This window comes from Apus apus, chromosome 13 (assembly GCF_020740795.1).
Source record: "Apus apus isolate bApuApu2 chromosome 13, bApuApu2.pri.cur, whole genome shotgun sequence".
In the NCBI taxonomy this organism is placed as follows: domain Eukaryota; kingdom Metazoa; phylum Chordata; class Aves; order Apodiformes; family Apodidae; genus Apus; species Apus apus.
The window spans coordinates 1,527,179-1,552,621 of NC_067294.1; the positions used below are offsets into that span (position 1 = coordinate 1,527,179).

At 51.9% G+C, this 25,443-nt stretch overlaps 1 protein-coding gene and 1 long non-coding RNA gene across 4 annotated transcripts in view; one reads left to right on the forward strand and one right to left on the reverse strand.

The window, feature by feature from the left end:
- The first annotated feature begins 956 nt into the window (after nucleotides 1-956).
- On the forward strand, nucleotides 957-8,134 carry IRF1 (interferon regulatory factor 1). 2 transcript variants are annotated; one of them, XM_051631144.1, is made up of 10 exons: nucleotides 957-1,256; nucleotides 2,145-2,236; nucleotides 3,142-3,241; nucleotides 4,039-4,215; nucleotides 4,529-4,578; nucleotides 4,703-4,835; nucleotides 4,997-5,134; nucleotides 5,943-5,986; nucleotides 6,604-6,736; nucleotides 7,200-8,134. In XM_051631144.1, the coding sequence occupies exons 2-10, from the start codon at nucleotides 2,150-2,152 to the stop codon at nucleotides 7,298-7,300; spliced, it is 963 nt and encodes a 320-aa protein (XP_051487104.1). In that variant the 5' UTR covers nucleotides 957-1,256; nucleotides 2,145-2,149; the 3' UTR covers nucleotides 7,301-8,134. The 2 variants fall into 2 exon arrangements, with proteins under 2 accessions (XP_051487104.1, XP_051487103.1); XM_051631143.1 differs by lacking the exon at nucleotides 7,200-8,134 and having other exon boundaries at nucleotides 6,604-6,882.
- Nucleotides 2,242-25,443, reverse strand: part of LOC127390019 (uncharacterized) — a 36,248-nt gene continuing 13,046 nt past the window's right edge. Inside the window, exons 1-5 of one of the 2 annotated variants that reach the window (XR_007890791.1) lie at nucleotides 24,375-24,703; nucleotides 20,252-21,745; nucleotides 6,515-6,887; nucleotides 5,936-6,130; nucleotides 2,242-2,819 (exon numbers count right to left, since the gene is read on the reverse strand). This is a non-coding gene — a long non-coding RNA (uncharacterized LOC127390019). Of the gene's footprint in view, nucleotides 2,820-5,935; nucleotides 6,131-6,514; nucleotides 6,888-20,251; nucleotides 21,746-24,374; nucleotides 24,704-25,443 lie in introns of those variants that run through there. The other variant, XR_007890790.1, reaches the window with a different exon arrangement.

Consider the following 25,443-nt stretch of genomic DNA (forward strand, 5'->3'; position numbering starts at 1 on the left):
TCTGGCTCTGCTGCTCAGCAGGGGAATGGTCTGAGGCCAGGCAGGAGGCAGGGCACCCTGAGGTGCACAGGGATTGCTCTGGTGGCTCCACTGACCTGTTTCTTTCCACCCAGGAATGCAGCTGCACGCTCCACGTCTGCTCGTGCCACTGGGAGAGCTCAGGCTGACTCTGCACAGCTCTGCCCTGCACAGCACGGCAGGACCAGAGCAGGGGAGACGGGGTGGGGGGTGTTGTTCACAACCTTCACAGATCTCCCTTTTCTGTTGACCTTCCTTCTACCACCCGTGACCGTTCCTGTTCCTCCAGGCCCTGTGGCATCCCTGCTGCCAGTGGCTGACACCCAACTGATACAAAGGGGCTGGGTGCCTCTATGGGATGGGGGCTGGGACCCTGGGTGATAAGGGGGCCGGATCGCCCTGTGGGCTGGGGGCTGGTTTCCTGGGTGGGCTGGGGGCTGGTTTCCTCGGTGGGCTGGGGGCTGGTTTCCTGGGTGGGCTGGGGGCTGGTTTCCTCGGTGGGCTGGGGGCTGGTTTCCTGGGTGGGCTGGGGGCTGGTTTCCTCGGTGGGCTGGGGGCTGGTTTCCTCGGTGGGCTGGGGGCTGGTTTCCTGGGTGGGCTGGGGGCTGGTTTCCTCGGTGGGCTGGGGGCTGGTTTCCTGGGTGGGCTGGGGGCCGGGTCCGTGCGCGGCCCGGCCCGGGGGGGTCAGGCCCCGGTGCAGCCCCGGGGGGCGGGCGCGCGGCTCCCCCCGCGCGGCTGGTGCTACAACTGCGTGATTTCCCCGAAGTGACGCTGCGGGCTCCAGCCAATGGGAGGCGCGTCCGCCCCCCGCGCCAGCGCTGATTGGCCGGGGCGGCGCGGGGCGCGGGGCGGCGCGGGGCGCGGGGCGGCGGGGAATCCCGGGCCCCGCCGCGTTATACCCGAGGGCGCGGCCCGCGGCCGGCAGAGGCGGGGCGGCGGGCAGCGGGTGCGGACCGGGGCTCGGCTTCAGCATCTCAGCTCGTCTTCGTCCTCTCGGCTCAGCTCCCTCACCGCACCGCTGCACACCCAGGCTCGGCTCTGCACGGCACCGCGAGGTGGGTCGCGGTGACTTCCGTCCTGCCCCGTATCACGTCTCCGCAGCTTTACACCCGAGGAAGCGGCCCCCCCCCCGGGCACGGCTCGGCTTCGGCTCTGCTCGCCAAGAGGGAGCAGCGCCAGGTTTCGCCGTTGCGGCGCTGGTTGAGGAGCGCGGGCTGCATCACAGCGGCAGCCGTCGGGTGGGTATCACAGCGGAGCCGTCGCGGCTCCTTCCCCGCTGCACGGGAGGGGACGGGGCGGGATGTCCCAGCCCCCGCACTCGCGGGGACGGGCATGTCCGGGCAGGACTGCCGCTCTGCGGGCTCAGCCGGAGGCTCCGCGGAGCGTTTGCCAGCGCCGTGTCCCGCGGGGGCAGCCCGGGCTCACCCCGGGCTCACCCCTTTCCCCGGCGGGCACCCTCCGAGCCGCGCTCCCGCCGCCGCTCGTGTTAACGCTGCGAGTTAGGAATGTCTTGTTTGGGAAATCCTGGTCTGTCTGTCTCGAAAAAAAACCACCACCGCAAACAGGAAATTATTTGTGCAGAGGAAGGGCTGGGAGGACTGGCTCCGGCCGGGCGCGGGGCGGCGGGGCCGGTGCGCTGCTGATTTGTGCTCTCCCTGCAGCAGGGTGGGCTCCCCCCGTGCGCACTTTAATAAACTTTTAAGAAGGCTGCCGTGCAGTTAGTGCCGCGGAGAAGGGAGCAGGGTCCCGCACCGGTCACCGCCAGGAGACCCGCGGCCGCCCCCGTGAAACCCCCGCCGGTTCCGGCGGTGGGCGCCCCTCTGGCCGGGGCTCCGCGCCCCCCCGCCTTGCCTTGGCCCACCCAAAGCTCCCCTCGCTGCTCCGCCCGCCCCTGCCATCAACCCCGTCCAGGATTCAACCCTCCAGCTTTGGTGCTCCCGGCGCAGGGAGCGCTGCCCTCTTGAAGCAGGTGGGAGATCCTGCAGAAGAGGGAAGATGCTGGAAAAGTAGTTTCGGCGGCACCGGTAGCGTTAGTGGTAATGCTGGCGGTACAGAGGGGAGGGGTGACACTGCAGAACGGTTAAAATCATGGTGAGGTTTTTGCTGACCTGTTATTTCTCCCACAGACAAAATGCCCGTGTCCAGAATGCGCATGAGGCCCTGGCTGGAAATGCAGATTAACTCCAATCAAATACCAGGACTGATATGGATTAACAAGGTGAGGGTGGTTTATTACTATTATTATCATTATTACTGTGACTTCTGTATCATGAACCAGTTCTTAGATGACACCAAATGTGAGTCAAGATCATAAAGGAAAGGCAAAACCTGGTTTAAAAACCAGCTGGTTTTGCTTCCAGGAAAGGTACCCCTGGTTGGTACAGAATGTAGTGGTTCCAATTTTGTTTTCCTGGGAAACCTTGTACGAGGGAAACGATAAATTAAAGCAGCCTGGACATGATGGAGAACCAAGATAACTCCAAGTTCTCTTTTAACTCCTGCTGCTCACTTGAGCCATGTCACCTCCTGTCCCAGTTGGGTAGCTACTGCTGCACTCCCAGTTGCTCCCAGTTTTTTAAGATTTGGCCTGAAAGAAACTCTGGATTTGTCTCTTTTTGGTGGGGAAGGCACATCCCTGTACGTGCAGCACAGGGCAGGATCACTAGGCTTAGTGACCCAGGTCTCTTTCTTGGAAGTTTCCATAGCCATCCCCAGAGGATCCTGAAGCTGGGCCATTTTTCTCAGGATTCCTGCAGGATCTTTTGGGCAACTTTCAAAAGAGATTCTCCACCAAAGTCTACCTAGAAAATATAGTTTACCTAGAAATGTAGTTTATGACATACCAATAGATTAGATGCAATTAAGTGATTCTCTGATAAAATTGACAATATTACTTGCTGCTCCTGTACCATACCCCATGTGGCTTTTCCAGTTCCAGAACTCCTAAAACCCTTATGTGCACTGAGCAGAGCAGGTGGAACACTGGCTGCTTAGTTAAGAGACAGAGCAGAGGGTTTATCAAGTTTCTGAGCTGCTACTGAGAATCCTCTGGTTAAATCCATTGTTTGCAACTGGCACCTGCTGCTGCTTCTGAAATTCAGGTTTCTGTTGGTTTAACTGCAGGATAAGATGATTTTTCAAATCCCATGGAAACATGCAGCTAAGCATGGCTGGGACATGGAGAAAGATGCCTGCCTTTTCCGGAGCTGGGCCATCCATACAGGTGAGTGCTGGCCTTGGATTCCCAGCAGCTGCATGAACACCTGGCCTGCTTGCAGCTGGATAGGCTTCATTTTCTTCCCAGGAGCTGGCATAGGGCTGTGCTTTGGGTTTAGGATGAGAATAATGTTGATAACAGACTGGTGGTTTAGTTGCTGCTAAGCACCAAGTCAAGGACTTTTCAGCTTCTTCTGCCCTCCCAGGGGGAGTCTGGGGGTGCAGGAGGGGCTGGGAGGGGGCACAGAAGGGACAGCTGAGCCTTGCTGGCCCAAGGGATGGTCCTGACCACAGGACATCATGCCCAGCATGGAAAATGGGGGAAGCTGGATGGGGAAGTGGTGATGGCTGCTGGGGGACAGGCTGGGCACGGGTCAGCAACTGCACTGGGCATCCCTCGTTTGGGATAAAATATTTAAAATTAATGTTAACAATAAATAACATTATTAACAATACTAATTAATATTAATAATATCATTATTTTATCTTCCTTTTCTGTCCTATTAAACTACCTTTATCTCAACCCACAATTTTTACCCTTAATTTCCTCCCCCCCCCCCATTTCCTCCCCATCCCACTGTGGGGGGGAGCTGAGGGAAGGGCTGTGTGGTGTTCAGCTGCTGCCAGGTGAAACCACCTCAGTACCTCCAACAAGGCATTTTTTCTGTCCTGACTTACACCTCAGGTAGTTACATTCACTTCTAGCATGTAAGTCAGAGAAAAAAAGAACAATAACTTACTTTTTCCCCCCCCTCGGTGGGATGGACCAGCACTGCAACAAAAAAGCCTCATCTCTTCTTTCAGGGAGGTATAAAGTAGGAGAGAAAGACCCTGACCCCAAAACCTGGAAGGCAAATTTCCGCTGTGCTATGAATTCCCTGCCTGACATCGAGGAGGTGAAGGATAAAAGCATCAACAAAGGCTCCAGTGCTGTCAGGGTGTACAGGATGCTGCCACCCTTGACAAAGGACCAGAAGAAGGGTAAGGCCTCAGCAGCCTCTGCTCCCAGTCTGCTTAAATGTCCTGCTCCAGGACAACAGACCTGCTGGTAGTTGGCTGGGGGCAGTCTCTGGTTATTGCCGTGGGTACCAGTTTGTACAAACTGTTTGTTTTATCCCAAAGTCTTTAAACCTGCCTCAGGGCATCTTTGGGAGGTGGTGGGGCCTGGGACAGCGGTGGCAGAGGTTGGTGAGCAGAGCTCGGTGAGCAGAGCTCAAGGCTGCAAGAGCTTGTGCTCGCCTCTGTTGTCAGCCCTGCAACCCTTTCTCACCCTTGTCTTATTTTTATTTCACAGAAAGGAAGTCGAAGTCTTCAAGAGAAGCAAGAAACAGGAGCAAGAGGAAGGTATGTGTCTGTAGAGGCAGCTGGAGAAGCTCGAGGTTTTGGTGGTTTTCATACTGAATTTTTTTCATATGGGAACCTGCGCGTTCTTAGGCAAGTCCTTCATTCTTTGCCCTTATTTTTGTAGTACGAGGACATGAGGACAGAGGAGTCAACAGAAAGACTAACCAGCACTCCCCTGCCAGATGACCACAGTGGCTACACCATTCACGACTACACAGGGCAGGAAGTGGGGGTTGAGAGCCCGTCCATCACCTTAGGTGAGAGGCAGTGCTGGGCTCTCTGAGCAGAGCTGGAGGCGTCAAAAGTTAAAGACTTTGCTCTTGGGGCTGGGGTGGCTGTGCTGCCAGGCCGGCAGGGAGGATGTGGAGGAGGCTGTGTCTCTCCTGTGAATGCCAACCCCTCCTGGTGTGTCCTGCAGACCTGTCCCTGTGCGAGGTGGGCAGCTCACTGACTAGCGCTCTGACTGACTGGAGGCCATCAATGGAGATCACCTCAGCTGACAGCACCAATGACCTCTACCAGTTCCAAGTGTCTCCCCTGGCTTCATCCTCGGAAGGTTGGTATTGCTTTTTTCCTGCCTTGGTCTTTTCTCACTCTACCAGAGGCAGGTTGGAGGGCAGGCAGCGGGATGAAGGAGGGATCCTGGGGGATCAGGAGAAACAAGAGCTGTCGTGTAGGAAAAAAACCAAGCCCAACCTCCACCTGATGGATTTGGGTGGCTGAAGCTACCCAAGCAGCCAGGTTGCAGAGGGACATGTGCCACCTGCAGAAGTGATTGCTCATGGGTGAAAGGCTCCAAAATGCCATTTACTTTGCACATGTGGGTGCGGGGGCAGGTTTCATCTTGCAGGCTCAGCACGATGGCAGGGACAGGTCAGCCCATGAAGAACAGGAGAGATTTCTGGGCCAGGAGGGTGGAATTGGGGATTCCCAGGGCTGGAAGGAAGCAATGGCAGAAGCAGGGCAGAGTTAGGCTCAATAGTGACAGTGCAGGTAACTGTGCTCCCCAGTGGGGAAAACAAATCATTAAGATGGATGTATCAGAGCAGCCCTTACTTGGGGTGCAAATCACCCCCCTCCTGCCAACCACACGGCTGGGCTTTGGTGGCTCTTGGGGAGCTGCCAGAGCTGGCTGAGCTCTGCAGTTGTTGAAGAGCATCCAAGATGAAGGGCTTCAAAGCCATGTCCCCTGCCTCTATGTCACCCAGGGGGTGGGGGAAAGCCAAAGGTAGGGCTTGTGTGACAAGAGAACGTGAAGTGGGTTGTGTGGCAAAGAAGCAGAAGGGTGAGGGCTCATGTGCAAGAAGCTGACATCTATGTGACATCTGTTTCTGTTTTCTTTTTTTTATGTACTTACAAAACAGTCACAGACGAAGATGAAGAGGAAATTAATTCAGAGATATTTAAGGTAAAACCAGCCCTTCTGGTCAGAATCACATTGGCCAAAGCTGCTGTTTGCACCAAGAGAGGAAGGGAAGCAGCTATTTGATCCAGTCCTAGATGAGCTGAACATACACTTGTGCAATCCAGGAGCCTTCTTTAATGAGGAAGCCTGAAAAATTAAAATAAAAAGAAGGCTACTTCACAAACATGAGCTGGAGAGGACACATCCATGGAAATAATTACTCTCCATGTGAAAGTCAGAGCAAGCTGTTGTGCCCTGCTAGACGTGGAGGCTGCTGTATTAGAGCCTGCAAAGCTGACAAAGAGGCAAAACTCTCTTATTTTGTGCTTCCCTCCACCTCTGACATGTTTGGCTCTTAATCTCTGTGTCTAGACATGTCATCCTGCTGATTAGATGGGGGTTTCATCTCTGAAGGTCCTTCAGCCCTCCCTGTTTGGCATCAACTCTTTTTTTTTTGTTTGTTTTAAACTGGAAGTAAACAAGAGTTTTGTATAATTTAGAGAAGACACGATTTGACCTTTTTTTGCTTACCTGTCTCCTAACGAAGAGAGAGGAATGAAATGTTGCCCTGGGAGGAGGAAGGGAGGGGTTTTAACCATCATCTCCTTGTTCCCTGGCAGCTGGAGCCCGCCCAGGACTGGCACACCACCAGTGTTGGGGGCAAAGGCTTCCTCACCAACGAGCCGGGCTCGCAGAGCATGGGCAGCACCTACAGCTGCAAGGAGCAGGACGGGGAGATCGACACCACTTCAGGTACAGGCTCCTTGGGGGGCACCCACGGGCACAGGAGCAGGCACAGGATGCTTTGCAGGCAGGACAGGAGCTGGGAGGGAGTGAAGCCAAGGGGGGAATTCACACATCCCTGTGTGGCTGGAGATTCCCGAGTTGGAAGGCTGTAGGGAATCTGTTGAAATAAAAAGGACAAAAATGCCTCCTGTAAGAGTATGGTCCAGGTTTGTCCCAGGGTTATGCCCATGGAACTGTTACAGCTTTCATGGACTCCTTCCAGTGGAGCTGGAGAATTTCCACCAACAAAGCTGAAGTGGGGCAGCTTAACCAAACGTTTGGAGTATTTTAGCAAAATATTAGTCTAAGGTATTTACTGACATCAGAGAAATCTTTCCTTTTCAAATATTTATATTTATATATACATCTATACACTGTTTTGCTCTCGCTGCAGGTGATTCAATACTCATTCATGGTTTGTTTTGTCTAGGAGAGCTGGAGTTTGGGCTCTTTGACCCAAAAAGCAGCCTAGAATTCTCCTGGATGGACATGATGAGACCCAGCATTCAAGTTGTCTCCTGTGGCCTGTAAACCTCTGGCTCCCCCCAGCCACAAACTGCTCTTGGGTAGGAGAACTTTGACAAGCCTGAAGAGAATGGAAGAAAATTGTTTGTTACTGACTGAGCAAAGAAAGTAGCTTCTATATTCCATTTAACTTTTAGGCCTGGGAAGGTTAGTGAGAAAAACCCCCATTAGAAATAAATGAAAGCTCGAGGAATGTCATCTCACCAGCAGGACTCCAGGCACCAGAGCTGCTCAGCTGCTGAGTGCACCTCGGAATCACCCCAGAGGTGAGGCCTCTGCTGGGAAGTTGTCCACGTGCCATGGGGTCCCAGCTGGTGGGATCCAGCTGAGTGGTGGCCCGGGGAGGAGGTCACTGGCCACCCCCGTGGGATGAGCACTTTACCCACCCAGTGCTGAGGAGGGACACTGCAAACAGGGTCTCCTCCCTGTTGAGTTTGGTTGCTGCTTACCTGTGCAACACTGGTGATGTTTGGCTTAACAACTGTCATTACACTTTGTCAGAAAAATTGCACTAATAGGCCCTCTCTTCTTTGATTTACCACAAGACATCATTCATCTTTCAGATCTTTCAACTATGTAAATAGTTTAGACCAATAAAATGTGAAAATTCACTTTAGACTTTGCTTCCATGGAGAACAGGTATCCAGCTCTGCTCCTAGGCTGTTATCTGCTGGTAGGCATGCCATAGCAACCCCCACAAGATAGAGCTGCTGCATGAACCACTTGTTTTGCACTGATGGGGCAGAGCTCTGTCCTCAGCCCATGCCTTCCCCAGATCCCCTGCAGCTCTCCTGGGGTCCCTGCAGCTCTCCTGGGGTCCCTGCAGCTCTCCTGGGGTCCCTGCAGCTCTCCTGGGGTCCCTGCAGCAGGCTGGGTCACCTGCAGAGCAAGCCCGGCTGGGAGAGGCTGCAGTTTGTGTCCCAGCATGTAGGGATCAAATCACTAAGCTGTAACAGACTATTTTCTTGTACATTTTATTTTTGTATATAAAGTGTTGTATATTTGTTTTAATAAAAACCATTTTATATATGACATGTTTACTTTTTCTCATGGGAGAGCTTGGAGGATGCATTCCAGATTCCTTGAAAACACCCAAGCAGATGCTGACAGAGAGGGTTTTTTTTCATGAGTCATGAAAGCACAGGGAATTTAGCACAGTTTGCTCCCATTTTCTATCTCCCCTTTCCCAGTGCAGCTGATGGGTGGAATCCTGCTCAGCCTGGGGATGGAAGCCCAGGTCCTGTGCACTTGTGGGGTGGTTGGTTTGTGTCTGTCATCATGTCTTGCCCAGGGAAGCTGTGGCTGCCCCATCCCTGGCAGTGTTGAAGGGCAGGTTGGATGGGGCTTGGAGCAGCCTGGGCTGGTGGGAGGTGTCCCTGCCTGTGCAGGGGGTTAGAACCAGATCATTTTTAAGGTCCCTTCCAACCCAAACCAGTCTGTGAGCTGCCAGTCAGCCCTCCCTTAGAGCAGGGTTACAGGCTGTGCTGTTAAAACCCTTTGGCACCACATCCCTGCCCTGGATGTCCCCACCAGCTTCTGCAATCAGCAGTGAAGATCTAGTGAAACAACTGGGTTTTGCCTACAGAGAAAGCACATGCCCAGTTCCAAAGGCAAGGGGACAGCAGGCCAGGTTTTCCCTGGATGTCTGATTCCTTTGTCATACTTGCAGGCTGGAGGGGTCTGAATGTAATTGTGTCTGGGGTGGGAGATGAGAGGCTGATGGAACATGACTGCAGCTGCAGCCACTGGCTCCTGACACAGCCTGGAAACCCCCTGTTCTGAGCAGAGCTGTGCTGGGATGGCCTTTGGGAAATCTCTGCGTTCCCTGGGCCAGAGCGAGGGCGGATGGAGGAGAGGATCAGGCTGCGGGAGGGGGAGGACCCAACCCAAAGGGCTGAACAAAGCAGACACTTCCTACAGCCTTTGGCACAGTCTCCCTGCCCACTCAGGCTGCAGACACGCAGGGACAGCCGTGGGGTGCACTGAGGGGAGAGGGGAAAAGCAAGGGGGGGGACACACTCCAATCCAGCCCAGCTCCACAGGCTCGGTCAGGGCAGAGGGGCAGCCCGGGAGGGAGACGCTGGGCAGGGTTCCTGGGTGCCTGTTAGTCATTAACTGCCTCTATCTCAGGCAGCCCAAAGCAGGAGACTGCAGGCAGCACCCTCCCAGCTCCCCAGGGCCTCATCCTGCCCGGTGTGGGTGGCAGCCTGGGGACCACAACCTGGCTGTTCCCCCACAGCAGGCACACTCCTTGGCAGGGTGTTTGGCCTGAGGGTCCACCTCCTGGGAAGGGATGCGTCCATCCAGGAATGCCTGGAGTAGAGACCACAGCTGCCTCCCATCACTGCTATCCAAAAAAAACCAAACCCCTCGCACAGCCTCCCCAAACCCTGCATGGATCTAGAGCAGGAACATTTTGTGCACAACAAGCAAAGAAATCCCAGCCACAGCAGCAGGGACCACCAGGGTGAGGATGGGGCTGCTGGACCTAGAGCCACCTTTGCACACACAGGAAGGGACATCAACAACACCAGAGGAAATGGGTTTTGTTTAGGAACTGCTGCAAGTTTGTTACACACGGGGAAGGGGGGAGAGAAGGGAAACTTTCTGTGATGCAAACGTAGCTAAAAATAAGGTAAGAGATGATTTTGCCCATTCATGCATTAAAAGGAGCAAGTTTTTCACCTTTATGCTGAGATACAAAAAAAAACAATCAAACCAACCCAAACCAACACACACCAGTAAAACCCAGCTCTTAAATTTGTCACAGATAAAAGGTTTGACCAAGACTTGAGGACAGAAGAAAACAGCCAGTGCCTCACGCCCAGGGACCACAGACACTCCAGGTGTGTTTGTACCAGCACAGAGGAGATACTTTCCTTGCCCCCTGCCCAGGCACCCACTTGACCGAGGTGTTTTGCCAGTGAAAAGTTTGTGACGTGCCGAGATGGGGTGAATTTTATCTGCCTGGTCACTTCTCTCAGTGAACAACTGCCAAGTTCAAAGTATTTTCTTGTTGGTTTTGAACTCTTTGGAAGTGGGGGGAGGAAAGCAGAGTCAAGCTCTCCAGCTCAGGAGGGATGTGACTTGCCAGATCCCAGCTGAGCCTCAGCACCTGCCCAACTGGCTCCTCCATCACCTCCTGGCCTGGGGGGACTTGCAGAAGTGACATTTCTCCTCCCAGTCCAAGCAAGGAGACCTTCAGACTGCTGGTACCCAGAGGAGCATCACAAGCTCTTTAAGATAAACCTCCTGCACGGGTTGTGCAATTAAAACAGGTTTAAAACCTTAACATTGGATTCTTCTGAACTTGTCTGTCCTAATCAAGCTCTTTATAAACCCAGTAACCCTCAGCTGTTGCTTTTTTTTTTTTTCCTGTGCTGGGACCAGAGCTGCCTGCACCTTCACTGGGCACACAGGTACCCTCAGCTGGGAGCAGTGGCACACGAGGAGAGCTTGCCCTGCCTAACCCAGACACAGCAATAAAGGGAAATTTTTATGGGCCAGGCCAAAGGGCAAGAGGCTCTTTCTTGTTCTATGAACTTTCCATGAGGGTGAGGAAGTTCCATAGGCAAAGCAGCTGCTGGAAAAATAAAGGGAGATCACCTCTCTGTGGTGGCAACAAAAAGGAGTCCTTGTGTCATCAGTGGGCAGCAGGGAACTGACTGGAGCTCCTGCTGCAGGTGGCTCCAGGGAGGCTGTCCACCCTCACACCACACTACAACCACCCTGGGCTGCAGCTTACTTGCAAACCTTGACACTACTGAAACACAGATCTGGAGCTTTAGCATCTCAACAGGGCAAAACCTCTGGAAAACAACAGCACAGTCCCAGCAACAGTCCCATGACCCCAACCTGGGAAAACCCGACAGCGACTTGGGCACTGACTCTGCTGCTGCACCAGTGAGGCAGAGCCTGGGTCACGCCAGCAGGGACTGGCAGTGCTGCAGGGACAAGGACATCCCACGGGGTGAACTGCAGCTTCTCCTGCTGGAAACCCTTGCTTCTCATAGAATGCATTTCCCCCAGTCTTTGTCCAAATGGCTTGTTTCAAATGCCCTTCCAGAAACAGAGTGGAGCACAACTTCCTCCCCTGTGGGCTGCTCAGCACATTGCTCATGATTTAATCACTCATTAGGAGCAACCTGTGAGCAGCTCAGCACCCTGTTGCCCAAAGGAGCCTTTTGCTCTTGTTTGGTTGCCCAGAATGGGGACACCTCAGGTGAGCTTTGCTCACCTGGCAGCAGAGTCTGCAATTACAGTTTTGCCTTTATTTGCCATGCTGATTGACTCCTGATAATTGGCCACATTTCCCAGCAGTCACATGATTTATGATCTCACACCTACAAAGGACAGCAGTGCTTCAGACCAAAGGTATGAATTTATAACTGCAAAAATATAGAGGAATATTTGTGGTGCAAAGGCAAACTACTGCTTAGATAGCAAATAAGAGTGTAAACATGATTTCTCTGCTGTTGTGCTGGGTTATTCCTCCTCCCCGGTTACCCAAGGGTCAATTTTCCCCCCATGTTTGTACACACAACACAAGGAGGACAGAAACCTCCCCCAGAGGCTCTTGAGGGCCAAGGGAAACAGTGTTGTCTGTCTATTTTAGAGCTTAGATGAGAAAAAAGCTTCCCTAGAAATGGAGGCAAGTCACATTTTCATAGGTGAATCGCACCCAAGATTTTTTCTCCTACACTAAGTGCTTCAGTCCATCTGCACCCTCTTCCACACTTCAGAGCTCCTTTTTCTCCCCTCTTTTTCCATCCCCTTCAATATTTCTCTCCCTGTTAAACTCATCCTATCCCTCCCCAGCCTTCCCATGAACAAAATAAACAAGGTGATAATAAAAGCACCTTCGTGCAGGCAGCACTGTACGTGTAGCTCAAGCTTTCTGCATGCTACGTCCCTCCCCTCCAACCTTTGGCCTTCTCTGTTCTGGTAACATCAGGATGCAAATCCTCCCGAGCTGGGCTGCAGGTGGCCACCCCATCCCAGCAGCTGGGAGGGCTGGGGAGAACTTCCCAAGGCCCTTTTCTGAGCTCAAACACCAGCGTCGCACAAACCGCCACGGAGCAGAGCGCTCAAAGGCCGGAGGAACCCCAGCCAGCAGAAGCCATAAATCACCTACAAGCTAGAAAACCTGCTCATCCCACTGGCAGACACCCCAGGTCACCAGCTGGATGTAAGCAGAGGTGTCACACCACAGAACTAAGGACTTGGGCCAGATAGTCTTTGTTGATCACTGGCTGCCTCCCTGGGTGTGGTGAAGAGCGGTGGCAAAGCCCAGGCAGCAGGAACAGGGACCAGGCAGCCAGGAGGGGCTGTAGCCACAGCACTAGGAGACAAGGCAGGGCAGGGAGATGGTAGATCTCATCACCTACCCACCCAAAACCACTGTGGGCTGGGACCTGGTGCCAAGAGTCTTTGGGGTTTGTCTCTGCATCAATACCAGGCAGTTAATCTGTTCTGGAGGCAAATGAAGACAGGGCAAAAGCACGGATGGCACAGGCAGTGGGCAACAGTTTCCAGGAGATTCCCAGGAATAAAGAACCCAGTCTGCAGGAAGCAGACAGGGCAGCAGGCTCAGGTTCCCTCCCTGCCCTCCCACAGCCAACACAAGTGACTGGGCTCTCTTCAGCACAGTCCTGCCTCTTGCAGCTCAGCAGCTGCCAAAAACCCACGGGGAGGGAGAGGGCTGGGCTGGGGGCACCCCAGGCTGCCAGCAGCTCCTCCCTGGCAAGCAGCAGCCAGTCCCGGGCCAGCCCAGCAGCAATGGGCATTGCTTCAACACCACCAGCACCCCAACAACAAGAAACCCACCAGCACCCAGGACCTGCGTCAGCACAGGAAAGGTCACACCTGGAAGCGTCCAAGGACAGTCTGAATGGGTACTGAGCAGCCTGGGCTGGTGGGAGGTGTCCCTGCCCGCTCAGGGGGGTTGGGACTAGATCATCTTTAAGGTCCCTGCCAACCCAAACCAGTCTGTAATGCTATGATAAGCACCCCTGCCTCTCGTGCACTGTCCCCCACAGCAGCCAAGCCCAGAAAGGCTGGGGCAAGGTGAGATGCCTGCAGCAGGTTTTGGGGATCTGCCAGGGGAACTCAGCCTGACCAGCTTCACCTGCTGCCTGAGCGGGACCAGCCACTGGGAACGGCAAGGACTTTGCTTCCTCTGTTTGCACGGAGCAGTGGTTGAAAAGACAAAAGCAAGGGAGTGGTTCAAAGGCAGGTTTCACTGGGAGGAGCAGCAGGTAATGGTCTGAGGATCCCCAGGCAACCAGAAAGGAGATAGAGGTTTTGCTCCTCTCAAAGTGATGTTGGTTGTTTTCGTGACAACAAAAGCCTGTGGTGGTTTAGCTGCACTAGCACGGGGAAAGCAGGATGGAAAACAGCATCAGGATGCTGGCTCTGGTTCAGAATGGATCCAGCACCAGCATCACACGTACCAGCTACTTGCAAGCTGGGCTGTACAGTAACAACACCAGGCTGACCACAGGCATAAACAGGGAACCTGCCCAGCCCTAACACCTGCACTGCAGGAATACTTTTCACTGGGTTTGTTCTGTCACCAGCTAGATTCTATAAAGTTTTCACCAACAATGTCTGGATAGAAATAATTAATTGAGAAGCCAAGTCCAGACAGGTACAACTTTGCTTTTGCCAAGTTAATTGCTGAAGAAAGCAGAGGGAGCAGAGAGTGTGGACTGTGCTGGCCTGTTCCCAACCCCGTGGCTGGTAAATTGGTTTTTGGGATATTTTCTCCTGGGGGTGTCAGGGTGACCTGCCTCACCATGAATGATTTCAGCCTTTTATCTGCCCTGCAGCCCCACACACCTCCCACCCTCACCCCACAGAAAGGTCCTGGCACACCTGCTGCCAGCTGGGGCTGTGGCAAAGCTAGGCTTCATTTGCCAGATGTTCCCATGGCAGCTGGATCAGCTCAGGCTGGGTGTCAAAAACCCAGCACAAGCTGCATCACATCAAGAAATGTCACTTAGTTTGCATCCACTAACATGTAACATCCATCAAGCTCACACCAACAATCAACAACTGCATCTGAGCCACACCAGAAGTATCTTAGACATTATCTGGGGAATAGGATCTGATCCAACAGGGCTGCAAACACCCTACAGCAACATCCTGCTCCTCAGCCACGGTAAAAATGCCACCAGGCCAGGCCAGATGTCCCCACTGGGCCAGGATAGATGTCCCCACCAGCTCACGCCACACACGCAATTTCCACGCGTGGGTGACCAGCCCATCCCATTGCCTGCCTTCTTCTCTACAAGGCAGGGAGAGGAGAGCAACCATCCAGAAGAGGAAGAGGACCTAGAAAACCCACAGCTGTTAATAGGCATGTTCTTGGGCTTATTTTTAATTTACATCTTGTGACTGACCAGATTGCAGATGGTGTTTAATTAAGGTGCTATGACTGAAACTGCCCTTTGTCAGCTAACTCAGCGTTATCTTCCCCTACAGCTAAAGGCAACAGCAGATTTTTTTCCATTGATTTTGAAAGTCTTGGGCCTACCTGGATGATACCCTTGCCCAGCTGCACACAGAGCTGCCTAATTCTTGGGCATTCATTCCCAGATGGTGTTTGCTGGTGGCTTCATCCCAACAGACAGCAGCAGATGATAGTCATGGGCACATGCTGGCACCAAAGCCAAGCCAAAGCCCTTCCAGGCAGCCAGCCCAGGATCAGGAGTGACTCTACCTTCACCCCTCTGGCAGGGTCCTCTGTCTGGAGGAAGCTGCTCAATCACAGGGTCATAGAATCCCAGACTGGCTTGGTTTGGAAGGGACCTTAAAAATCATCCAGTTTCAACCACTCTGCCATGGGCAGGGACACCTCCCAATAGACCAGGTTGCTCCAAGCCCCATCCAACCTGCCCTTCAACACTTCCATACAATTTCTGTGACCTTTTCACATGGGCCCTGTGAAGGTGAGAATGAAGACACTGGTCTTCCAGTTTGTTCCTTTCTGCTTTCAGTGCAGGACCTGATGAGCTGCAAGACATGGGACCCAGGGGTTGTTCTTCCTATCACTTGAGAGGACGGTGCAGGAATCCCACCACCACCCTCTCCCACCCTCAGGAAAGGCCCAGCCCCACCCTTACCTCCTGAGTGCTTGCTAAAGGCTGGGAAGGGACCAACCCCACCTGGTTTTGCAGAGCAAGAACCAGCACGGGGTGGCTGGAGCCCCGTTGCTGGCACAGTTTCACAATGAACTCACTGTGGTTCAGCAAACCTCAGGCACAGGAACCTCAGTGCCCTAGGACCAGCTCAGCCCTGCAGGAAAACAAACTCACTACGGTGTGAAAAACCCAGCAAAACTCTCCAGAGCTTGGAGCTTGGGACGTGGCCCCTGCTGTGGGTGACCCAGGGCTGCACGTGCCCCCTGGGCTGCTCCCTGCCCTCTGTGTGGGGCCCAGTGCAGATTTCAGCTCTGGAAAACAAACTCGGAATCAAGAAAACTATGAAAAAGGCTCATGTTATACTCGATAACAAGTTGCTGCCTCCTGCACCTCTGCTGAGCAAACCACCATTTCCTGAACTGAGGTGTCAGGCATGAAATACTTCACATGCCGGAGCAACCGTCACCATCTGCTGAGTGACAAACAGAACTTGAGCCTTTCCTGGTATTTAATGCATTAATCAGGGTGCGTCCGGGGTGGCTGCTTGTGATTCTGCCACTGAAAACTCCCCTTCTGGCCTGGGGAGGTGGCAGTAAAAACACATTAGTCACCAAAACCTGTGCTTCACCACCAGCAGCCACAGCACCTGCAGGGAGCACCAAGGGGAGGCTGGTGACAGGGGGTCAGTGCCATGGGAACAGCTCCAGCCCCACCTGCTGCAGTCATGGGAACCCCCAATCCAGTGTGCCCGTGTTTGTGCCCTGGTGTGGCACATCTCCTGCCCTGCTCTCCACCCCAGAGCCCCAGGTCACCTCCTGTTGGGTGTCCAGCTTACCCCGGCTTGTGCAAACCTGCATCTGCACCAATGGAGGCACCCCCAGCAGGTCACAGGGAGGGACCATCCCCTGCCCAGCACTCAGAGGGTCACACCTAGGACACTGTGTCCAGTTTTGGGCCATCCTCAGTACAAAACATGGACCAAGAGGAGCAATAAGCCCTAAAAGCTTGAAGCCACCAGCACAGCCAGGGGCACAAGAGGAGGGGGAGAGGGGGTTTTTCTGCTGGAGGGGAGGCTGGGGGGGCTCACAGCACCCTCCTGCCATTGAGAACATGGAGCCAGGCTCTTCCAAGGGTGCCTAGTAGGAGCACAAGGGACAAGGGGGAAAAGCTGCAATGAGATTTTCAGGGGATGTTTTCTCCCGCAAGGACAGTCTGGCAGCGGGACAGGTCACCCAGGAAGGTTTCCAAGACTGGAAATAGCCCAGGGCAACCTGGGCTTGTGACTGACCTGCTTGAGCAGGAGGTTGGACTAGAGTCCTCCCGAGGTCACTCCCCACATAAATTCTCCTTCAAGTTCTCTCTGGTGTTCCTCCAACAGCAAGAAGTTCATTGCAGGTGGAGCCGTTCACAAGAAGCTCTTTGCTTTCTCCTCCTACTTCATGCACTGATTTACCACCTGTTTATCACCTTCCTTTAATCAGCAGCTGCCTGCCAGATGAGCTCTTTTCTTCCTAAGTTTTGCTTGTGTTTCAGTGAAGGTTGGTGAGTCTCCTGTCCTTCCACAGCCCCCAGCCACAGAAATTCCTCTATCTGGGGCCATTCCCTCCCTTCTTGGGTGATGTCTCCCTTAGGTTGCATCACAACTAAGCTCACAAGTGCTTTTAGTTTCTCTGGAAACCTCTCAAGCAATAATCTAGATACAGAAAACTAAAGCAGCAAAGACCACTTGCCCTCTACATGACATGTGAAGCTTCTCTGAAGGCATTTCTAATTATTACTAGAAGAAGCCACAGTAGACAATTCCTCATTTCTTACTGAAGTATACAGGAGTGGAGAGCAATTGGCACAGACAGGTTATCTGGTGCCTTGGGCAGTTCTTTCCTTGTTTGCATCATATTCCCACTCACTCAGGGGCAGCCACTGCCTGCCCTCAGACTTTGCCCCATCCAGAGCACTGCAACAGCAGAGCAGGAGAAACACTCACAGGAGAAGTGTCCTGTGAAGTGGGAACAAAGAAAAGAACAGATGGAGTGACAGAAAGGGAGGAAAAATAGAAGTATTGAGGGGAAAAAACCCCAACCCCAAACAGAAGAGCAAAGCCTAGAGCCAGTGGAGTTTGGCTTCTATCTATGAATAAACAACAAATAATAATAATGAAGAAACAGTTTCACTTGGTCTTAAAAATGCAACACCCTCAACCTGCCAGCAACCCACCCGTGCCGGCAGCCCCACCAGCCACATCTCCCTCTCCTCAGGGCACCCAGCAACACTCTTTGCTCATTTTGATTCATGCCCATCCACAACAGCCCACAGCACCCACAGCACGGAAATGGTGATGTGCATTTACTGATCTTCTGAGGGTAAAACTGAGTTAAACCCAAGAACGACGGCAGCAGTTTCAACCCACATGTAGTTCAAACAACAAGATGCAAACTTCCTTAGCTGTATTTCTAAAACAGGCATTAAAAACACCAGACCAAGAATTATTGAAACCCAAACCCTGTCATTTTCCTGCCCTTATTTTTCAACCCAACATATCAATAAATTAGCCTGGGGTCTCCTCTCTAACCCCATGATACCAGCAGGCCAGGGCATCCCCACCATAAAGATTGCACTCCTGGTTTCTCTCAACCACTTCTATTCTTGGGAAACAAGCCATAAACATTTCAAATGATATCAGAGTACCTGATGCAGAGAAGAGCTGACGTGACACAGGCTCCCAGAAGCCCTGCTTGCAGACAAATGGACCCACTGGCTGCTTTCCTTCCTCCCTCTGCTAAATAACATCACTGCAAAGCCCTTGCTGGTAGCAGGATACAACTACTGAGACGTGCCCCTAGTTAAACTGCCCCATGGAGAGCCCAGAGCACGTGCTGAGTGGAGATGAGGAGCTGCAGCTGCTAATTACAGTATGCAAATGGCAACACAAAACACTTGCGAGGTGAAGAGCAACACCGTGGGGCACCCAGAACCCAGCAGCACCCAGAAATGCACCTACAGCAGCTCCATTTCCTATTCCCTTTTCCTTCCAGCTCTGAAAATAAGAGCAGCAAGGGTTAAGGTGGTTTCTGAGAGGAGCTTTGGTGACAGTGGGACCCAGGGCAGGGAGGGAAGTGGCACAAGGCTGGTTAGAAGAGAAGGCTGGCAGAAAGGTCTGGCTACAAGGAAGAGTGGGGGAAAGTCAGGTGTAGAGAAAAGGAGAGGAGGACAGAGATGATTTCCCTGGCCGGAGCCCTGCAGATAGCAGAGTGGAAACATCTCACTCCTATCTTGCATTGCTTTAGTCATAAAAGAGGGAAAACATTTGTAGAAAGGATGCTGAATGTCCATTGGAAGACAAACTTCAAAAGGAATATCAGAGATTCCATTTCAAATAGCTAAATCATGTCTTGGTCCAAGGCTGAGCAATCCTTGGCAAGCCACTGGAGAAAAGGGGCTGAAGCTGAGGAAAGAGGTAGTGTCAGGAAATGGGAACTGAAGCAATGTCTTCTTCTGGGAAAAGAGAAGTGCCTGGGATACTTCTCAGCTGGTTTCACATCCAGGCACCTCTTTTAAGGACAATTTTGGTGTAGTAAGTGGCAGTGTAGGGGGAGAAGCTAGGTGCAGAGCAAAGAGCATTGCAGGGCTGGGTGACAGGGGCACGTTGGTGCCCACGTGCAGATGGATGCTGAGCAGCACGGAGCTCCTGCCTGGCAGCACAGGCCCCTGGCTGTGGCACCCACAGCACCAGGAGCTGCTCTGGGACACATATGCCCAGCAGGTTTGCCTGTGGGGATTAGAGGACACCCCAGAATCAAGTAACCCCAGAGTGGTCCCTGCGGGCCAGGCAGGCTGTGAGCAGGGGCACCCGCGCCCCTCAGGGCTGTCCCGTCTGCAGCTCCACCAATGGGTTTCTGTGGGTTTATGGGACAGCAGCCAAGCACACCAGCAGGGTTTGTATTCCTGCTTTCTGGTATTTATAGACAAATAAACCACACAAATACATCCCAGCACCACAACAACCCAACCCACATGCAAGGGAGCAGCAGAGAGCAGCCCTGGCTGTGCCTGGAGGGACAGGGATGGGGCTGATTCTGAACTCCCTGCCCATGGGGACTCCTCTTCCCTCTGTCCTTCACGGCCTTTAACACTGTCTAAAGACACGTCTGGAGTGGGGCTGCTCCTGGAAGTGCTGAAGGGCAGGTTGGATGGGGCTTGGAGCAGCCTGGGCTGGTGGGAGGTGTCCCTGCCCATGCAGGGGGTGGGACTGGATGGTCTTTAAGGTCCCTTCCAACCCAAACCAGTCTGTGATTCTGCAGCACCAATTTGTAACTCCTGCCCTCACACACCAGCTGCTTCAGCTCAAGCTGCTTTGGTTGTTGGTGATGAAGTATTAACAAGGTTAAAGTAAAACCTCTCAAGGATTGAGAAGGAAAAAGCCATTTAGATTTTGGCAAGCAAGGGGTTTAAGGAGTGGCTGCACAATCCAGGGCCCAGTGACTGGGCCACCCACCCTAAGCAGCTTTTACCTCCCACCAAACAGAAACCTCGTGTCTCCAGCACCACCACCCAAGGCCAAAAAGTCTGGTGCAAGGAGGAGCCAGCAGGGCTGGAGCTGCCCAGCTGTGCCAGGAGCACCCAGCAGCCTGGGGCTGGAGCAGCAGGGCAGGGGAAGGCTGAGCACCCCGGGTGCCCTGTCACCTTCTCAACAAGCACCACATGGATGAGGCCACTCACCACAGCCCCCTCTTTATCACAGTCTTCCCTCAGAGTCATTTAGAAACGCCAGCAGAGCCAGGCAGAGCAGCAGGACAAGGGCTGAACTCACACTCACCTCGGAGCAGCCTGGGAAATTGCAACCACAAGCTTGAAGTGAGTATCTCCAAAGCCACAGGGTTGGGTTGTTTTTTTTTCTTTTCTCTCTTTTTTTTTTTTCTTTTAAGCTCATCAGCCCTGACACTTGCTGAAGGCGTGTGTAGCACTGCAGAAAAGAAGAACTGAAAATTCCAGAGGTGCATTTTATGCAGTATGAAATGGGGTCTCCTCCAGTTTCATATCTAAAATTTGGCTTTTGCTGCATTCCACTGTAATATTCAGCTTGCAAACATGGTGTAATGGCATTGATGAATATGTATGTTACGTGTACAAAGGAGAAATTAATCCTGCCAACAACTTTAAGGAAATTTAAATTTGAAATCTGAATTAAAATAGGTATTGTCAAAGATTTTTTTCCCCAGTATCTGTTTTCTTTAAACACCTGTTTCTCCCTCTTAATTTAATGTTTCAGTGCAGCAGATGTTACTTAATAAATATTTTCTAAATAATATCTGACCATGGAATAATACTGTATTTTAGGCCAAAAAAATCTACTTGGAGTTGCAGTTAGTGAAGGGAGGACCCAATGGTGGGAGACAAAACCGGCCCGTTTCAAACCTCCTTCAAAAACACTGACAAGCTCAGAAGAATAACTTAGTAAGATATAATTTACACATTCAGTCCACAATGCCCCCACATGCCTGTGGAACACAAGGTCTGCATTGCTAACACATTCAGAAACCAAATTTCTAATGAACCAGGTGGCTCCAGGGAGGGCTGAGACCTCCTGAGGAGAGGGATTGGGGTGGGATGAGTCGTTTCAGTGCAGCTTGGTCTTTATTTTGTGTCAGGCAGAGGAAGCCCTTGCTGAGGGCCCTTCTTTTAAGCATTTGGCCACTGAAATCCAGAGACAGTCTGATAATGTTCTTGGTAGGGTCAGAGTCCAAGTGTCAGTGAAGATAAATCAAGCAGTGACAAACAGGGGAGCAAGGTCAAAACCTCCAGCAGTAAATGGATGTGAGGTGGGAACTGCCCTTCATCCCCTCCAGGGCACAGCAGAGCGCCCAGGCAGGCAGCTGCTTCCCTGGAAATGAATCCACTTCTCTGGAAACGACCTAAAAACACAGCCCAGCACAGCAGGCTTCCCAGGCTGCCAGGCAGAGCTGACACGGGCTGGGCTCTGGCTGCAGAACACACAAGAAATGCCAAAACGAAGATCTTCATCTTCACCCGATCCAAAACACGTGGCTGTGATCCTGGGGGCAGATCCAGGACTCACCCGACTGTCTTTCTTCCACCTTTCCCTGTGGTGTCCCCTCATCAGACACCCAACAGCCACCCTATGGCCACAGCTGGGCCGTGGCCCAGGTGCTGGTGGGGAGCTCCAGAGCTGCTGGGTGTGCCAACCATCAGCTGCTGCTCCTCCAGAAACCACATCCCTGCTTCCACGGGGAGGCTCCCCAGCCTGGGCTTCATCCCACACCTCCTCTGGGAACAAACCATCCAGCAGGTGCTGCAAGGAAAGGGACAATGTCAACACATTGAATATGTCTGGATTTCTAGTTCAGCTGATAAGAAGTGTTTCTTCTTTGCCAAAGTCTACGTGTATTCATTCCTTCACATCCTTCTCTCTGCAAGTGGCACACACACATATATAAATATGTATATTTTTTTATTTTAATTTTTTACAACAGGGGCATTAAGACATCTGGCAGCACATTACCTTTGGTATGTTTTAGGAAGTTCTTCTCCAAACACCATCACTGGAGGTGCCACTGTGCTGCATCCTGCCAACCAGCCTCCCATCTCACAGCGTTATTCTGGTCACACTCCCTTGGTGGGAAAGGGCCATCATCTTCCTCACACTGCAAACCCTCCCACGTGAGGTGGACAGCAGTTTTTGGGAAGTCCCACACCACACACTGTGTTCCATTAGAAAAGCAAAGACTGATTTACCCAAAAATGAACTTAAATTAAAAATAGGAAGTTCTTTGCTTCCAGGAGCCAGAACATTTCAAGGCTGGAGCATCACTTTTTTACCCAAAGGCAGTGAAGGGTTCTGGAGATCTGTGTCTTACTCGTATCAAAAAGCAAATTTCCCTTTACCTGCTCATGGTTTGAAAAACAGAGACTTCAACTTAGGGAGAGACCAGAAATGCTTCTCCACCTTTCCTGGTTTGGGTCAGAACGAGGAATCAGAAATCCCACCCTTCCACCCCTGCTTCCAGCCAAACCAAACAGCAAGTACCAGATGGGGATAAGGGAGTGGGACACAAGGTCCCTGTGTGAGATTTTCTACATTTCTGTGTTTTCTGACACACAAGAAATGTTCAAAAGACTCAAGTAACTTTCAACCAAGCCAATAACAAAGTTCAGCCTCTGAGTCCTTCTTGTCTGCTCAGCTTCAGTGGGTCCAAAGTAGCAGCTTCAACAGGCAGCACCAAGGTTTGACTTCAGGTGGCCTCAGGTGTCAGATGGGTCTGGACACGTCTCCTTGGCAAGGAGACAGCCTTGTAGTGAGCCCATGTCCTGCAGCTCAGATGACACAAAGCCTTGTGCTGTGCAAGACACCCGTGCTGTGCTTGGTCCCTCTGGCTTGTTGCCACCTTGAAGACTTTGCTTAGCAGGTGACAAGATGGGAAAAGTGCTGGAGAAGTCCCTGGTGAAGCAGCACATGTTCCAACGTGTCTCCAAGCACCTGGAGCACCACTCAACTAGACCATTTCAGACACTCTGGGATGCCCATCGCCTCAGACACTTAGAGGGTACCAGGTCAGTGGTTTTGCCTCCCAGTGAAACCTTCTCCATGGGCTTCAAATCCCACGTTGTCCAGTTTGCAAAGGATGTCACTGAGGTCTCTGCCACTTTGCCTCCCTCACTGCTGGGGGTGGCTGCACTGGGCCCCCAGGTGGCCACGAGGGGATTCCTGACCTAATTCCTAGTCAAGCTAATGGTGGACTCCAAGATCTCATCGCCAACCAGCAGAAACACAAACCTGCTCTAAGGTGAAATGGGCCAAAAGCAGTTGTGCAGGAAGGGGAGACGTGATTTCTGGGTGGGTTTGGATCCACCAGTGGCATTGGCCAAGCTCAGGACCAATCTGAACTGTCCCTTTTGAGCTCTTGAGGTGTGCACATCTCCACATGAGCAGGCAGGGAAAGACTGGAGCTACATCTAGTGTGGGAAGCAGAACTAGAGAAGAGCCCAACATTTAACAGCAGAAGTCCCCATTGCTTGCACAGCATCTGCAGAGAGAGGTTTTGGCTTCAGAACAACCCATCATAGTGCAACCACCAGACAGCTCAGTGCCGCATCAGATGGACTCAGCTTCATGACCACAAGATCAGATTAATCCATTTTATCATACTCTTGCAAAAGAAGATAAATCTGTTTTATTCTGCAACTCCTTGCTGAATGAAGCAACTGCTCCATCATTCTGGCTGAAAATGAAATGGGCCCAACACCATCCTCTTTTTTTCTCGTGTAAGTCAGAACCACTTGGTGTAACTAAGGCTGAACAGTGCTAAGAAGAACACTAAAAGAATAACATCAGAATCCAAAAGTCTGTCCTTATGTCACGACCAACACTGCGGGGACAGATGGGCACTTGAAAATACCCTTTATTTGTGATAAATTTCTAACTTCTGCTGTATGGAGCCATGAAGCATGAGCAAGATCCAAGACTCATACTGTGAAGAACAGCTGCAAGAAGCAGAGGGAACATGCTCTCGAGATACAAATCTCTAACCAAACAAATCAATAGACCTAAACCCCAACATACTAAGCTGCAAGTCACCCCGATTCTTTATGTCCTGTTATCTTGCACATTAAATATAAATAAATACTTTTTTTTCTTGCTCTGCAGTTTCTGCTGCTGTGTGACTTTGGAGGAGCAGACTGGAAGATGTCCAACAGTTGATACATCCACAGTGTTTCCGTGGGGCCCAGTCCACAATGTGAGGAGACAGAGCAGGGCAGTGATATAGATGCTCTCACCCTCACCCCAAAGGCAGCGTGACCTTCACCTCTGGCTACACACACTGCTCATCTCCCACATCAAATCTTTCCTTTCTTTCTTTAGCACAAGCACAGAACTTGATATAAAGTGTTTTATTTGCTGGAGAAAAAGCCCCGTTTCATACCTGCCTCCTCTCCAGCAGAGGGGACCATCAACGTGGTGGGGGACAGACGAGCTCCTACCAACAGACCCTGTTCCAGATGGTCCATGTGGCCACGTGCATCTCCAGAACTCACTGATTAGAGTCTGATGTCTCACAGCAAAGTCCCTGTGAGCCACCAGCCCATGAATACTTCAGGAATTGCTTCCAGCTTTGGTTACTTCACCACTGGTGGAGGAGCCCCCAGCTTTGCCAGCAGGCCCATCCCAGGGCAGATTTCTTCTAATTTGAAATGTAATCCATAAAACCACTGTAAATTCTGCAAAGTGGCTCATGTCCTTTGTTTCCAGAGTTTTCACTCCCTGGAAAAGGGAATGAAAATAACGAGCAGCAAGTCAGATTGTCCTGATCCTCCAAGAACTTGGCATTTGGTGTTAATTTGAGATTATTTTCTTCAATGGATACAAAGGCTCCTTAGTGCTGTCCTGCCAGCAGCCAGCTGGCAACAACACAGATATGGACACACAGGGACAGCTCAGTGACATCATGACATGGGATGAAATCAAATAGCTCCATGTGCAGAGCATCACTTGTCTTGAAAGACTAGAACAGATGCTGAAATCTGAGCTCTTTGGGACTTTCTTATCACAGCACTTTTGTCTCAGAAAACATGGTTTAGATCAAAAGGGTCTTGCCCACAGGTACTTGTGGAATTTGCTTAAATGGCCTTATATAAACACAAAATGTTTCAGTTGTTTATTAAACAACCCAGACCCAAAACCAAACCACCACAGCAGAACAGCTGTCTAGCTGAAATGAGCTGAAATATTTAATTTTTGCTCCTCCTGCCTGTGACCTGTGTCCACCTGAGCTACCATCAACCATGAAGTTTCTAAGTAATTTTTGCACCTCCTGATGCCACTTCTGTGGTTTGAGTCCTCAGCCAGACCCCATCACCCAGAACAAAACCAGTTTAACCATCAATGACATCTTGGTGCCACCCTACAGCAGTTCATGACAACTAATGAGCCCGTTCCTAGGGGATGAACCCCAATGCTCCCTGCCCTGTTTTGGGGTTAAGGAGCACCAGAGT

Bases quoted from the DNA above. Each gene is read 5' to 3' on its own strand.
- IRF1 (XM_051631143.1), top strand. From the start codon at position 2,150: ATGCCCGTGTCCAGAATGCGCATGAGGCCCTGGCTGGAAATGCAGATT. The intron at 3,242-4,038 runs GTGAGTGCTGGC...CTCTTCTTTCAG, and splicing joins GAGCTGGGCCATCCATACAG to GGAGGTATAAAGTAGGAGAG. The intron at 5,135-5,942 runs GTTGGTATTGCT...CTTACAAAACAG, and splicing joins CCTGGCTTCATCCTCGGAAG to TCACAGACGAAGATGAAGAG.